At 51.1% G+C, this 15,778-nt stretch overlaps 1 protein-coding gene across 7 annotated transcripts in view; it reads left to right on the top strand.

Moving 5' to 3' along the window:
- Positions 1–15,778, top strand: part of ci (cubitus interruptus) — a 404,515-nt gene that overhangs the window by 315,423 nt on the left and 73,314 nt on the right. For all 7 annotated transcript variants that reach the window (XM_070124718.1, XM_070124719.1, XM_070124720.1 and 4 more), the window contains one exon: positions 1–153. This exon is cut by the window's left edge and continues 56 nt beyond it. In XM_070124718.1, the coding sequence (XP_069980819.1) occupies positions 1–153 (153 nt within the window). The remainder of the gene's footprint in view (positions 154–15,778) is intronic.

Genomic DNA, 15,778 nt, shown 5'->3' with positions numbered 1-15,778 from the left:
TGGGTGCGGCACCCCTGGGCACCACCCCAGGGGACCTCCCCGCCCCCCCACACCCCCCCTACCGCATCCCCCCCTACATGGAGCATCTGTACCAGTCCCTCCACACCTCCCCCCAGGCCTCCCTCAGGGGACTCTCCCCCTTAGAAAGTCGTGGTAAGTAACGGCCGATGTTGACTGGGCAAACAGTCCGATTTTTTTTTATTTTACGTTTTTTTCTGTCCATATTATTCTTTTCTTCTTTCTTTCTATTGTATTTCATAGGCTTCGATTTTTTTATGATCTTTTTTTCTCTCTCTTTTTGTTATTCCTTTTCTATCTTTTCTTTTTTTTATTATTCTCCAGCTCTCGTGTTCTTTTTTTGTGTGTATGTAAGTGTTTGCTCGTGTGTCCACTATTTGCGCTGGGCTGTTTGAGGTAAATACTGGGGTTGATCAAGGTGTTAAATGGGTGTGTTTGTGTGCGTCTGAGAGTGGGTGTGTGTGTGTGTGTGTGTGTGCGTGTGTGTGTGTGTGTGTGTGTGTGTGTGTGTGTGTGTGTGTGTGTGTGTGTGTGAGAGAGAGAGAGAGAGAGAGAGAGAGAGAGAGAGAGAGTACGTTAGGGGTTTTGTGTGTGTGTTAGGCTATGGACGTGTATGTATTTGTGAGGATGTTTAGGTTTGTGCGTATATGCCTGAAAGTGTGTGTGCGTGTGTGTGTATGTGTGTGTGTGTGTGTGTGTGTGTGTGTGTGTGTGTGTGTGTGTGTGTGTGTGTGTGTGTGTGTGTGTGTGTGTGTGTGTGTGTGTGTGTGCGTGCGCGTACGTGTGTGTTTACCTTTCTGTCTTTTTGCTTCTTAGCTCTGTAAAAAAAAAAAAAAATCCAACAGCTGATGAAGTTCAAAAATGATTAGATAATTGCATGAAAATACTTCCTCGTCAAGCAAGCCTTCCTTTCAGCAGTTGAAATGAGAATAGTCTCCCCTCCCCTGCTCTCCATCCAGAAAAAAATAATATTTTAAAAAAAGAGAAAAGAAAATTCATGAGTCTAATAATCAGATAAGATAAAGCCAAAAAGAAAGAAAGAAAAAAAGTAAATATGAGGTTAACAAGATTGAAGCTGATTACCTCCCCCCCCTTATCTCCCCTCTCCCCCTTCTCCCCACTCTCCCTCCTCTCCCCCAAACTTCCCCCTCTCCCCCACCACCTCCTCTCCCCCTCTCCCCCACCACTTCCTCTCCCCCTCTCTCCCACCACCTCCTCTCCCCAACAACCCTCCTAATACATCCCCCTCTCCCCCACCATCTCCTCTCCCTCCCCTAACCTCCCCTCTCCCCTCCCCTCTCCCCAACCGCTATTATGCCTGTGGCTGTTATGATAATGGGGATCTGTGGAATTTATAATACATCCACAAGTTCAAGGTTTCATCAAGCGTGATGGACTAGTGTGTGTGTGAGTGAGTGAGTGAGGGAGGGAGGGAGGAGAGAGGGAGAGAAGGGGGAGGGAGTGAGTGACTGGGTGAGGGAGGGAGGGAGGGAGTATGGGTGCTGAACTAGTGTGTGTGTGAGTGAGGGAGGGAGAGAGGGAGAGAAGGGGGAGGGAGTGAGTGACTGGGTGAGGGAGGGAGGGAGTGAGTATGGGAGAGAGGGAGGGAGGTAGGGAGTGAGTGAGGGAGGTAGGGAGTGAGAAGAGTGAGTGAGGGAATGAGTGAGTGTGGTTGTGGTTGAGTGAGTGTGTATGTTCGTGTGTTTACTTGTATATATGAATATGTATTTACGTATGTTTGTATGTTTTTGCGAGTGTCTGCATGTACACACGTGTGCGCGTATGTCCCCGCTTTTCCGTGTGCGTGTGTGTGCGTGAGGACCGCCACGCCGGGCATGTAGAACACAGATCACCGAAAATCCTTCAAATTCTTACAGTCTCACCTTGTTGTGTTTAGCGGCATTACGACTCCGCGGGCGACAGTGCCACCACGCGGGACTGGCACCCTTCCGCGACCCCCGAAAATCCTGATCAGTCCTCCATCCTATTCAAATATCCTCCTTCTTTCTCTATTCACTCCTCGTCACCTGTCGCTTCTCCTGTATTCGTGGATCGAGCGAAGGCAGAGAGGAAGCCGTCAAGCAGCGAGAAGGGAAATGGCGCGAGGTTTTCGGGGCGACAAGTGCGTGTTGGCAACCGTGCGCGACCCGCAGGTGATGGCAGTAAATTGTGATCCTCCTGATCCTGGGTATCGGGTAGGGGAGGGGGGTATAGGGGGGGGGGGCAGCACCTTCGCGTGACTGGCGGTCACCGCGAGGGCTTAGGCACAGTCAGACTGCCAGTCACCAGTCGTTTGACACACACTGTCACGGGTCCCCCCTTCCTGTGTCTCGCCGGCGCGACAGCCTACTTTGTCACGCTGCGAGGTGGCGTTACTCGGTACTTCTCTCTGGTTCGCCTCTCGCCTCTGGCTCTCCCCCGGCTGGCACGCTGAGCAGAGTCCCCCGTCCACGTAGCGGGCGCAAGGCAGGCTTAAAGGTACTTTGCTTTTATAGGCCTACGAAAATACGGTAATGTGCGGGCCAGCTGGGCGCGAGCGAGGGCCAGGAGATGGCAGCAGATGGTGCCACAGGTGCAGTCGCCGCAAGTACCGAGTCGGACGGTGCCTGAGCAGTGCCAGACGGCGAGCGGTGCCTCGGGGGAAAGGCTGACACCAGGACAGTGCCAAAGGGCCAGACAGGACGCCTTCCTCCTTGGCTCTTTCTCATTCTCTTTTATCTTTCCCCGTTATTACTCTCTTCCACGTCCTCTCTTTCTCCCCCCTTGGCCGTTCCCCCCATACGCCACTTTCCCCTTCCCCCTTCCCCTCTCTCACCCTCACACCCCGGCCACCGCAACCCCACCTTGCGCCCCCCCATTCCCCTCTTCCTCCCCTTCCCTCCCCCCCCCCCCCACGCACACACAAATCAGGAGATCAATGGAGTGCCGCCTGACCCTTCTCCCCCCCCCCACTGCCCCCTCCCCTCCACCCCCCCCCCTCGAACGCCAGAGGTCAAGTGTGTGTGTGTGTGCCAGGCAGTGAGTGCTTGGGGCGGGCAGTACATGCTGTTGGGCAGGGTGGGGGGGTGGGGGGAGGGGGAGACTTTATTGGCGCGGGGTGGGGGTCGTTTTTCACCCCCCTCACCCCTCCCAACCCCTCTCCAAGCGGCGCGTGTTTTGTCTTGACGTCTGGGGGAGGGGGAGGGAGAGGAGAAGTGATGGGGGTGTGGGGAGGAGGGAAATGTGAGTGTGAGGTTATTGGGGAAGAGAGTGGGGTTTGGGGTGGGGGGGAGGGGGATATGGGGGTAGGGTGGGATAAAGGGGGGTTATGGCAGAAAAAGGGGAAGTGAAAGAAAGATAAAGACAAGAAAAGAAAGAGAAAGAGAGAGCGAGAGAGCGCTGGGTATATTTCTCTACTCCTCCCCCCTCCCTCCCTCCCGCTCCCCCTTCTCCCCCCACCCCTTCCCCAAGACAAGCAGAACTTGGGACGGAAACCGACAAGGATAAATTCGACCTGTATCACAAAATTAAAACAAAAAGACACACACAAAAATACAACCAAAAAAAAAAAAAAGGAAAAAAAAACATAAAAAAAGTAAATAAATTAAATTCTCTCGACCATTACTGCTCTAGAATAAATGGAATCAGCAACTAACTCTTAAGTCTGGATTAAGTAAGCCTTGCAATAAACACAAGCTAAGCATGGCGATGACTGCAACAAACGCTACTTACATATGAATGTGAATGCAACAATTTGAAGCGACCGAAAAAAAGAGATAGAAAAAAATTGAGATTGAATTCTCGACAAAGATGCTTGAGAATTGAGAGTAAATGTTCTTTCAACAAACCTCGTATTATTTATATTTATAAGATAGAGGAATAGGAGTGAGATAGAGTAAAGTGAGTGAGAGAGAGAGATAGCGATAGGGGGGGGGAGAGAAAGAGAGAAAGAGAGAGAAGGAGAGAGGTGGGGAGGGAAGGAGAGAAGGGAGGGAGGGAAGAGAGAGAAGAAATAAATAAATAAAGGAAGAAAGGGAAAGAGAGAGAGAGATAGGGAAAGATAGAAAGAAATAGAGAGATAGGGAAAGATAGAAAGAAAGAGAGATAGGGAAAGATAGAAAGAGAGAGAGAGAGGGAAAGAGAACGAGAGAGATAGGGAAAAATAGAAAGAGAAAGAGAGAGAAAAAAGATAAAAACTTAAACGAAACTTGCCAGACGAACCCATTCAAGAGACCGCTTAAAAGTTCAGGTGGAGAAGATACAGCTCAAGTGTGTGTTTACACTACGTGTGCCTCTGAACATTGTTTTTATTTTAGGGCTTCGCTCCGGTATACTTTTTCTTGCTTTCATTCTTTTTTTCTTTCCCTTCTTTCTTTCTTTCTTTTTTAACACGTGCTTTATTTTCTTTCTTTTTTTCCGTCTTGTTATTCTGGTTATGTGTTGTATTTTTTGGTTTTGTTTTTATTTTCTTCCGTTTTTGTAATTCTTCATTCTTTCTTTCTTTCTTTCTTTCTTTTTTTGTCTTGTCCTCTTAGAGAAGCAAGAGACGTTCATCATTATTAAGATTCAGCTGCCTACCTTGACCTATATGAAGACAGCGATTTTCTTTTGTCTTTCTTCACACTGCAGAAGGCGTTGGCACTATTTTGCTTCAATATTTGGTGTGTTTTATTGCTTGAGGGAGAGAGAGGGGGGGGGTGAGGGGATAGGGAGGAAGATAGGGAGAGAGAGAGAGAGAGGAAATGAGGGAGAAGGTGAGAGGAAGAAGGAGAGGGAGAGATGAAGAGAGAGGGAGTGAAAAGGAGAGGGAGAGTGAGGGGAGGCAGAGAGAGGCATAGAGAGGGGTGAAAGGGGGAGGGAGAGAAAGAGATGAGAATAAGGAGAAGGAGGGAAAGTTAGGGAGAGGAAGAAAAAAAGACTGAAGGAGAGGCAGGAAGAAACAGGGAAAGAAAGAAAAAAAACTAAGGGAGAGGAAGAGACAGAGAGAGAGGGAAAAGTAGCTAGACATAGGCAATACAGACAGCCAGACAGACAGTCAAATTGAATGCCTACTTAACTTACATATCCCAGACGCAATCTCGAAAGAGTATAGAAGGAGAAGGAACGTGAAGAAGAAGAAGAAGAATGAGAAGGAGATGAAACACGTGCAAAGCATCACGCGATAACACATGAGGTATCCCGTTGATTGAAAAAAAAAAGTGAGAGAGAGAGAGAGGAGGAGGGTAAAAAAGAACGAGAAGAGAAATAAAGTGAGTCAGAGAATGAAAGGAGAGGGAGAGAACGAAACAGAAATAGAAGAAGGAGAGAGACGGAGAGAACGAAACAGAAATAGGAAGGAGAGAGAGGGAGAGAACGAAACGGAAATAGGAAGGAGAGGGAGGGAGAGAACGAAACAGAAACAGGAAATAGACAAAGAGAACCAGAAAGAGAGAATAAAAGAAACCGAGAGAAAGAGAGAGAGAGAGAGAGAGAGAGAGAGAGAGAGAGAGAGAGAGAGAAAGAGAAAGAGAAAATAGGAAAGAGAGCGAAAAAATGAAATAAACGAGAGAGAGAGAAAGAGCACAAGAGAGCAATTTCCTTTATCGCCTTTTGCCCCAACCCGAGAACACCTATATTTTTGGCATCTTGAAAGTAATATTGAAGATATTCACCCTACGGGATCAAAGCTCATAAATTCGTCCCCTGATGTTTACGAGTGTGCGGAGTATTGCCATAAACATTGCGAGAACACCTAATGTCAACAAGTTTACACACTCTGTGTTTTTAACTTCAAAAGGTTGGTGGCACACATGCAGTTGATGATGTTATGTTAATGATAGCTACATAAACTGGTATGTGTTTAGATGGGGGTTGGCTTTGGGCCGTTTGTGTGTGTGTTTGTGTGTGTGTGTGTGTGTGTGTGTGTGTGTGTGTGTGTGTGTGTGTGTGTGTGTGTGTGTGTGTGTGTGTGTGTGTGTGTGTTTGTGTACGTGTGAGAGAGAAGAAAATGTAAATACTGTATGTATATATCGATAACTGTGAATGTATGTAATCCAGAGAGAAATAGATGTGTAATTGGCTGTCTGGTTGTCTATGGTGGAAAAAGACGTTACCAATACAGTAGCTCGCGTAGTCCCCGGGGAGCACTGGGCCTGAATACCAAAGAATCATCTAGAAGACCTTACAAAAAAAGAGTGTGACGACTCAAGCCTTTGGCAGTGCTGTCAGAACGATACCGAGGATTAGCAACGTTGTTAGAGGGAATCCCCAGCTTGGCAACACTGCTAGAATGACCCATTTGCCCGGCAGCTTTGTTGAAACGACTCCCCCGTCTGACAGAGGCTGCTCGAACGACTCCCCAGGTCATTCTGGAGATGCCTGGTCTGGTAACGCTGCCAGGGACGACGCCGCGTGTCGGGGAGAATTCGAGCGATAACCGTGGGTCTGGTAACACTGCCACGACGACTACCGATGCTTGAAGACCGACAGGAACGACTCCCAGGGCTTGGCAACATTGCCAGAACGACCCCCAGAGGTCTGGCAACACTGCAATAACGAAGGTCAGGTCGAGCGTAAATCACTTACGGCGTGTCTCGGAGGAGCGTCGGCACCGCGCTTGAAGAGAGCCATTGAGTGCCACCCTCGTCAGGCAGCCCGGCGCAGGGACCCCTTATCCGACGCGCCCTCTCATGCCGCACTTATCGACACTGTGCCACTCTTGTGCCACTCCTGTTACACCAAGAGGCCCACTTCGCCGCGCGGCCGAGCCTCTCCATCTGGGGGAGGGCCAGGGAAGGGCCAGTGCCACTTCGGGGATTGCGGGGGGGCTATATGCATGCCAGGCACCCGACGCCGCCGGGGGCAAGGTGGATGCACAGGCGGCAGTGGGACTTAAAACGCACACACACACACACAGAGACAGAAACACACACAGGCGTAGCGTTTGCTCTGACGAAGGCCCCGGACGCGACAGGCAAACTACGCTGCAGAGAAAGAAAAAAGGCCATATAGAGATAGCCAAAAGAGCAGCCTCCTCTGTATCCGCTATGTATTATGTATCGTGTATCCGAAATGAGGCAGACGGGTTTATAGTGACGCTGTCGCCGAGCCACCGCTGAATATTTACGCTCCGGGGGCACCATACTTAGCCGTGGTGTGACAGTGACATACGCATTCACACTCACGGGGCCCCACGCCATTATCCGAGCAGCGCGAGAGAGGGAGAGGCGCAGCAGCTCTTAAAGAGATACAATACAGACAGACACAAATGCAGCTTACAGTCACCAAAGCGATTATAAGTGTAAACAGTTGTCTTTTTCGCCTGACAGACACAAACACATGCTCCCCGACCGCCGACAGACACAAACAGTTGTCGCGCTCCCCAGTGACAGAGTTCAGCACCTGTTGCACTCTACCTGTTGCCGACGCCAGCCCGCCGAGGGACGAACGGAATGCCGAGCAGACGACGCGAGACCTGCGAGCACCAGTGGGCCTCCGGGGCTCTCACCTGTCACAGCCCCGCGAGGTTTCTTACGGCGCGGTTGCATGGCGCTATCATGGCCCGGCAGTTCATCAGTAAGCTTCGTATTCAGGATTAGGGGCGATGCATTGCAGAGATTGCAAGATATGGTCCTAATCCCCTCAGCTATGCATACAATCCGCCATCTGAGGCCGGCCGCCACAATGCCGTCCCGAAGGTCTCTGCCCAACAGGTGATTCATGGCGGCGGGGAGGGGGCAGGAGGGGGTGACACGGCCCAGGTGACGCGGCCGCCGCTGCCAGCCAACGGTGGTGAAGTGACACTCTTAAATGTCATCTTCTGTGCTTGTAATACCACCTCTTTCTTCTCCTGGCGCGGCGCTCGGCCTCTGTGCCGCTCTCTGTCCCTCTTTGTCTCTCTCGTCGTCTCTCCCTCTTGCATCTCGCCGACCCATAAATTCCTGCTTCCAATTTGACGCTCCAACACTCGAGAGGAAATCGCGAGACGTCTGGGATCTGGAGTCGCGAGGAGGGAGAGCGGGAGGACGGAGCGGCTGCGTCGGCCAGGGTCGGTGTCCCGGACGGCGTCACTTTGCACTTGTTCCGAGATCCTGGCGGTCCTGCCGTGGAAGTGCGGGACACCCGGCCGTAACAACTCTTTTAGCTCCCACATACCTCCGTGCGGGGCGACCCTGGGCTCTACCTGCGCCGCGGACAAGGCAGAGGCCCCTACATGCACGCCTCCATCGATGGCTTTCCTCCAATAGAGTTCGTCGCGGGGAGGCCGCGGAATGCCCCGCGGATCGGCTGAAACTTAAAGACACAGCGACGAAGCACAAGGACGAAGGTGACGAGGCAGCGTGAAGGTTTGGGAGATTCTGCGCCACCCTGTCGCATTAAGGGCAATCTCTATGCGAGTGTGCTGGCCGGGCTTATCTCTTTAATAGCTTTATCTGCAGATAGAACCAGCATGGCAGGTCGGGGCAAGGTGGTCCCAGGCGGGCTTGGTCGACGTGTCAGATTGTTTCGGCGGCGAGCGCTCAAGGAGCCGCGTCCCTCGCGCCGCTGTTTTCTCCCTCTGCGAGCTTACCTGGGATGAAGCGATCGTGCTTTTTAAAGGGCCTTTGGCCTCGGCGCCATTGCCGTCGAACGCAGCAAAGGGCAAGGGCCGAGGGCAGGCGCGACCGGAGAGATGTGGGAGGGCCAGGAGCGGAGGCAGCGCGGCCCGGAGGACGCGGGTCCTGCGACCACTACTTTCTGGTGGAGGCGGAAAGCCACGACCGCAACTCCGTCTTTTCAGCCAACAAATCACCCGATAGAGTCCTCCTGCTCGATGCCTTAATACCCGAGCTCCCTCGACTCGTAGTCACCGAATTTTAAATATTATTATTACGAGTGCCCTGTGACAGTTACTGCCGCATTTGGTGCCACTTAATGGAGTTTATGACGGACGAGTATAAGTGTTTGACGAATATAAAAGTTCAGGCGGATAAAGGCGGGGCGGTAAGTAGCCCTGGAGAAGTAGGGGGAGACGGAGGGCTGCGGGAGGAGGGTCTGGCCTCCACGCCAGCGCCGCGACTCGGGGCTGCCTGAACAATCCGCCAGCAGTGGTCGCGATAAATAACTCAGCAGCGGGGGTCCCGGCGCTCTCCACTGGGTAGGTCTGGGTAGGTCTCGCTCGCCCACCGCCCGTCACCGGACCTTTGTCAGCCTAACCTTCTCTAATTGACTCACGATACTGGTGCATCTGCCAGGCTGCGACGGCCCCCTCCCCCCCTCCGTGCAGAAGGGGGAGGAGGGAGGGGGGGGAAGCGGACTCAATCGGTAGGAGCAGGATCTGTTTGCAGCGTGGGTGTCTTCCTTCGTTTTCCTTCGTCTTTCTTGTCTTTTTTCTTTCTACTCTGTGTCTTGAATTTCGTTTCTCGGCTTTCCTTGAGGTCTGCTTTTCTCATTCTTCTTTCCTTTCTTTGTATTATTCGTCTCTGTTTCACCTTTCATCTTTTTTACATCACATTCTACATCTTCTTCGCCTTTCGGCCCTTTCCTCCCTTCTGATGAACTTCCTTCTTCTCTTCATCTCCCTCATCTCCTCCTCTCATTTTCCTCTCCATCTCCCTTTCATTCCCCAACTTCCTCTCCCTCTCCCTCTTCTCCCCCACTACCCTCTCTCTCTCCTTCTCCCCCACAATCCCCTCCCTCTTCTCCTCCACAATCCTCTCCCTCTAACTTCCTCCCCCCTCCCCCTCCCCCTCCCTCCCCATCTCCTCCTAACTTCCTCCCCCCTCCCCCCTGCCTCCCACGCGAAAGGATGAACCCCAAACTTCTTTATTTATTCTGACGCGGAGTCGACAAGGAAGGGGGAAGGACAAGGGAAGTTAGATAAATCAGACACGAGGCATTATCGCGCGCTTTCATCTTGGCCTCTGTTCGACGTCGACGCGCGGTCCTCCCCCTGACCTCGACGTCGACACCCGTTCGACCTCTCTCTCTCTCTCTCTCTCTCTCTCTCTCTCTCTCTCTCTCTCTCTCTCTCTCTCTCTCTCTCTCTCTCTCTCTCTCTCTCTCTCTCTCTCTCTTTTGTTGTCCTCCTTCTCCTCCTTCTTCTCCTCCTTTAGTCATTCACAGCTTGGACTTGAGCTCCTCTTCCTTCTTTTTCATTTTATTTATTTATCTTCGTTTTTCCTCGTCATTTCTTTACTTTTCCATCTCTTCTTATTCGCTTCCTCGTTCACCTCCTCCTCGTCGTCATCATCCCCTCCTCTTCCTTCCTAGGTTTCGACGGTCAATATATTTATTTTTTCACCCCGACAAATCGCAGAAATAATCGTGTTTCCGGCGCTCCTCGCATGAAATTGCACCATTCCGTCCGTAGAGCGTCTGAATAAGGGGGAGGGAGGGCGAAACTGCCTTGTTTGCCTGACCATATAGTTGGGTGGTTAAGTGTTAGTAGTAGTTGTTTGAAAGGGGAGGGGTGGAGAAGGGGTAGGGGGAGCGAAACTGCCTTGTTTGCCTGACCATATAGTTGGGTAGTTACGTGTTCGTAGTAGTTATTTGGAGGGTGAGGGGAGAGAGCGAAACTGCCTTGTTTGCTTGACCATATAGTTGGGTAGTTAAGGTGTTAGTAGTAGTTGTTTGAAAGGTGGAGAAGGGGGGAAGGGAGAGCGTCTGAACAAACGAAGATATTTTTGTGTCATTTTAGATATCGATAAGAGGGTCCTTGTACACCTACACCTACCTGCCCCCTACATACCACCCCCATCCCCCGACCCCCTGCTTACCCCTTCACACCTCCATTGTCTCCTCTTCTTTGATGTCTTCTTTTCTTCCCCTTATTCCTATTCTTTATCTTATTTTGTTATTTTTTATTATTATTATTATTATTATTATTATTATTACTACTACTACTATAATTATCGTTATTATTAGTAGTACTAGTTATTATCTTTATTATTATTGTTGTCTTTCTTCTCTTTTTCATAACAAAAACACAACCTCCTTTGAATGGCATCTTACTATACTTACGACATACTTACGTGAGTGGTGGGCGTGGGGGGGAGACCAGGGGGGGAACAGTGGGAGGGAGAGCGAAATTGCCTTGTTTGTCTAGCCATATAGTTAGGTAGTTAAGGTGTTAGTAGTAGTAGTTTGAAGGGGGAGGGGCTTGGATAAAGGGGGGATAGGGGAGGGATGGAGAGTAGGAGTAGAGGGTGGAGTTTGGGGGAAGGAAGAGGTGGGGGGGGCGGGAGGGCTGGTGGGGGGATGGAGGATAAGGACTAATGATGGGGAAAGTGGATAGAGCATATTAATGGGTGGAAGGATAAGATAATGTAGGGAGGATAGACGAAAGAGGAAGATGGCGGGATAGGAAAAAGATAGAGAGAGGGAAGAATATATGATGGGGATAGGGAGAAGAAAAGAGGAGAAAGAGTGGGAGGGAGGAGGGTGAAGGGAGGGAAGAGAAAGGAGAGAGAAGAAAGGGGTAGAGAAAGGAGAAGAAAGACAGGATGAGGAGAGAGGGAGAGGAGAGAAATAGGAGACTAAAAAGAGAAGATAAGGGGGGGATTGAGAAAGGAGACTAAAAGAGAAGGGAGAGGAGAGAGGGGAGACCGAGGGAGGGCAGGGAGGGGAGGGAGACGAGCAGCAGTTGAGGAGGAACGAGCGTTGTGTGGCAACCGCCCGCCCGCCGCCCCCTATCTTAGTGCCATCTACAAATTCTTTCCCAACCACGAAACCATTTATACTGAAGCTTTATCTCCGCTGGTCCTTCTTCCAGCCTGGCTTAGAGCGGCGTGGGAGGAGGGGAAGCGGCGAGGAGGGGGAGCGGCGAGGGAGGGGGAAGGGGTGAGGGTGGGGGAAGGGGCGGGGGTGGGGGAGGCTGCGAAGGTGGGGGGTGAGGGGAGGCTGCGAAGGAGGGGGTGGGGGGAGGCTGCGAGGGAGGGGGAAGGGGTGGGGTGGGGGAGACAGCGATGGAGGGGGAGGGAGCGAGAGAGATAACTTCATAAATTGTGGGGAGGATCGTACGTCGCTTGGGGAGCGAAAGGCGGTTGTGAGGATAAGGAATACTGCGCGCAGACGGGCAGACGGAGGCAGGTAACGGATACCAGTAGGCACACATACGCTCTTTTGAACACATACACACACACACACACACACACACACACACACACACACACACACACACACACACACACACACACACACACACACACACACACACACACACACACATACACACACACATATATATATATATATATATATATATATATATATATTTGTATGTATGTATGTATGTATATACAGTATATGTATATGTATATGCACACACACACAAACACAGACACACACACACACACACACACACACACACACACACACACACACACACACACACACACACACACACACACACACACACACACACACACGCATCTTCGACCAACCCAGAATCGCGTCTCCATTTCCAAAACCCACTTCCATTACAACAAAGGGAACGAATATCCTCGCAACTCAAGGTATAATCACTTAATTATATCTCCTCCGCCGCCGCCTTCGGACTCGGTTCTCGGTTCTGAGTCAAATAATTCCAAGGATCTGAAGAAATTGCACTTGTAATGGCCTGCCGAAGACATTACTAGACGTTTCGTAAAAGTAAATGCATTTGGGGAGGTTGGTCCACATCGCCCCGCTTTTGGAATGCTGAAGTGGTACCAAGAACGCGCTGGTGAGCCTAGGACGGTACCTACAACGAGGCTCGGTGGCTAGACGGTAAGGCCTGGTACGTCGGAATGCCCAGATGGTATTCACGACAGCGGGGGGGAAGGAGGATGGCCCAGATGGTACCCACATCACCTGAGACGGGATAGTATTCCACTCAGGTCTGTTAATTGGGCTCCTCACTTGATGATCACTTTGCAGGCCCGCAGCCGCTGAGTCTCCCCGCGACGGCCGGTGTGTTCTGCCCCTCCCCGCCCTCATAACCGCCTCCCGCACCGCCCTCCGCCTCCAACTTGGGACTCGACGCCCGCGCTCCCGAACCGCCTGGCGCCCTTCGTCGTCGCCCTCCTTCGTCTCGGTTCACTCCGCGCGGCGATTCGACCCGCGGGCTTGCCCCTTCGTCGTCTCCGGTGTCCGAAAGGGGCGTCGGAAGGCTCGCGAAAGCTCTAAGCCGAAGCCACGACGCGGGTGTCGGGACAGCGGAGTGGTTCCCTCAGCATGGGTCCCGAACGTACGGAACCTGACGCGCTGGCCCCGCCGCCATTGTTTCGTCCTTAGAGTCGGCCGCGCTCGCCCTCTACAATTAAGGCATTTGGGTCGGCCTCGGTGACTTGTTTTATGGTAAACAGGGACGCTTGGACTCGTTAGGGTCTGCGTCAACGGAGGGAGGAAGAGGGAGATAGGAGGGAGGGAGGGAAGGGGGGAGAAAAGAAAGACAGACTGACAGACAGAAGAGAGATAGAAAAAAAGAAAGAAAGAGAGACAGATAGAGAGACAGAGACACAGAAAGAGAGAGAGACAGACACACACACAGAGAGAGAGACAAATACACAGAAAGAGAGAGAGAGACAGACAGAAAGAGAGAGACAGACAGAGAGAGAAGCGAAAGAAGACTCATCGCCATCAATCGTCTCTCGGCTTTCAGACCCGTGCCGTCACTACACTATATTTGCATTGTTTACTTTTATTCCCCTCCGTTATGGTCGACTCTCAGGTGCAAGGAATAAAAAACAAGATTTTTTTTTTTTCTGTTTCTCAGCGCGGAAGAGAATTACGGTATCTCCGGACTTGCTCTGACACTTACACACATACACATCACGCCCGAGTTCCTTCTATGGCATGGGTAACGTAACGCTCTCTCTCTCTCTCTCTTCTCTCTCTCTCTTTCTCTCTTTCCTCTCTCTCTCTTTCTCTTTAGCTCTATCTGTTTCTCCCTCTCTATCTATCTGTTGGTTTCTATCTCTCGGTTTCTCTCCCTCTCTTTCTCTTTCTCTCTTTCTCTTTAGCTCTATTTCTCTCTTTCTCTCTCTCTCTCTCTCTCTCTCTCTCTCTCTCTCTCTTTCTTTCTCTCTCTCTCTCTCTCTCTCTCTCTCTCTCTCTCTCTCTCTCTCTCTCTGACTTTCTCTTTCTCGTTCTCTATCTCTTTTGCGTTCTCTTCCTCTTTCCCTGTCTGTCTCTCTTTCTCCCTTTTCTCCCTCCCTCCCTCCCTCCCTCCCGCCCCCACCCGGATACGCTAAACCTACGCCCTGTGGTATCAGTACGGCACCACGCCCACGCTCTTGGACACGGAAGCCCTCACGCCCACGTCCCCTGCGTATCTAGAGGGTCGCCCCGCCCACTCTCCCTTATCGGCGTAGAATAACAAATCCCGCGAAATCTGTTCTTTTTCTCGGAACTTGGCCTCTTGGTTCTCTCTCTACTCTTTTCTTCTCTTCTCTTCTCTTCGCTTCGATTCTCTTCGCTTCGATTCTCTCTCTCCCTCTTCTCTTTGCTTCGCTTCTCTTCTCTCTCTCTGTCGTATTCTCTTCTCTTCTCTCCTCTCCTCTTCTCATCTCCTCTCCTGTGCTCTCTCTCTCCCTCTCTCTAAAACACACACACATAAACTTTCTTCCTCTTCAAGAACACTCCCTCCCTCCCTCCCTCCCTCCTACCCTCCCTCCCTCCAACCCTCCCTCCCTCCCTCCCTCCAACCCTCCTACCATCCTACCCTCCCTCCCTCCCACACTCGACGCTGTTGTACAATCTGCGGTCACTTGGCCTCCTCGGGCGTGACACCCCCAGGGCCTATTACGCTCCGTGGTGACCCGGTGTGGCCACGACTGTCAGCGCCGGCGAGGGTCACTGGCTGAGACACTAAGCAGGTCCTTAGGGCGGAAGGGCGAGCGGGGGGAGGGGGTGAAGGGGAGGAGGGAGGGGAGGTGGAAGGATGAGGGGTAAAGGGTGTTGAGAAGGGGTGGAAGGGGAGGAGTGAGGGTTGGAGGAGTGAGGGGTGAAGGGGAGGTGGAAAGTATGGAGGGAAGGGGTGAATAGGGAGGAGTGAGAGTGCGGGAGGGTGAAGGGGAGAGGAAAGGATAGGGGGAAGGGGTGAAAGGGGAGGGGAAAGGATAGGGGGAAGGGGTGAAGGGGAGGAGAAAGGATGAGGAGCGAAGAGAGAATTAGGGAAGAGAAGAGAAATATGAGGGAAGGAGTAATGGTTGACGGATAGTCAGGGAAGGGAGGGCGAATGGGAGGGAATGATAGGAGAAAGGGAAGGACAGGAGGTTGTTAGGAGGAGAAAGGAGAAGTAAAGAGGAGGGATGAGGGAGGAGAAAGGAAGGGAAGAGGCGAGAGAGAGAGAGAGAATTTGTCACTTCCCTTTTCCGTTTTCCTTCCTCTTTCTTTTCTTATTCTCTTCTCCTCTTCTCAAGATAATTAAACACAAAAATAACCCACATATTTATTCATCAATCCACATTTCCTCACCCTTTTTTAAACCATTAAACTCTCGACTTTGGTGTCACGACAAAAAAGGGAAAAAAAGGGGAAAAAATTTCAGTTTTGTAAAACATTTCCTCCACATTTTTGGGGAATTTGATTTAGTTTATCTGTGCTTTGACACCCGGGCGAAACCGTGTCAGTTTACGGGATGTGTCGACTCCTGTTTCGGAATTTACGTAGAAGAGAAAGATGAAGACATTAAACTGTTGTGGATAATAACGATGAGGATTATAATGATATAACATTAAACTATTATTCACAACATTAAACTGTTGTGAATAATAACGATGAGGATTATAGTGATGTCAAGAATGAGCATGGTGGTGATAATGATGAGGATAATGATAAT

This window comes from Penaeus vannamei, chromosome 8 (genome assembly GCF_042767895.1).
Source record: "Penaeus vannamei isolate JL-2024 chromosome 8, ASM4276789v1, whole genome shotgun sequence".
In the NCBI taxonomy this organism is placed as follows: domain Eukaryota; kingdom Metazoa; phylum Arthropoda; class Malacostraca; order Decapoda; family Penaeidae; genus Penaeus; species Penaeus vannamei.
Note: the sequence above shows the minus strand (reverse complement) of the source record. Positions and strands in the feature narration are given on the sequence as shown.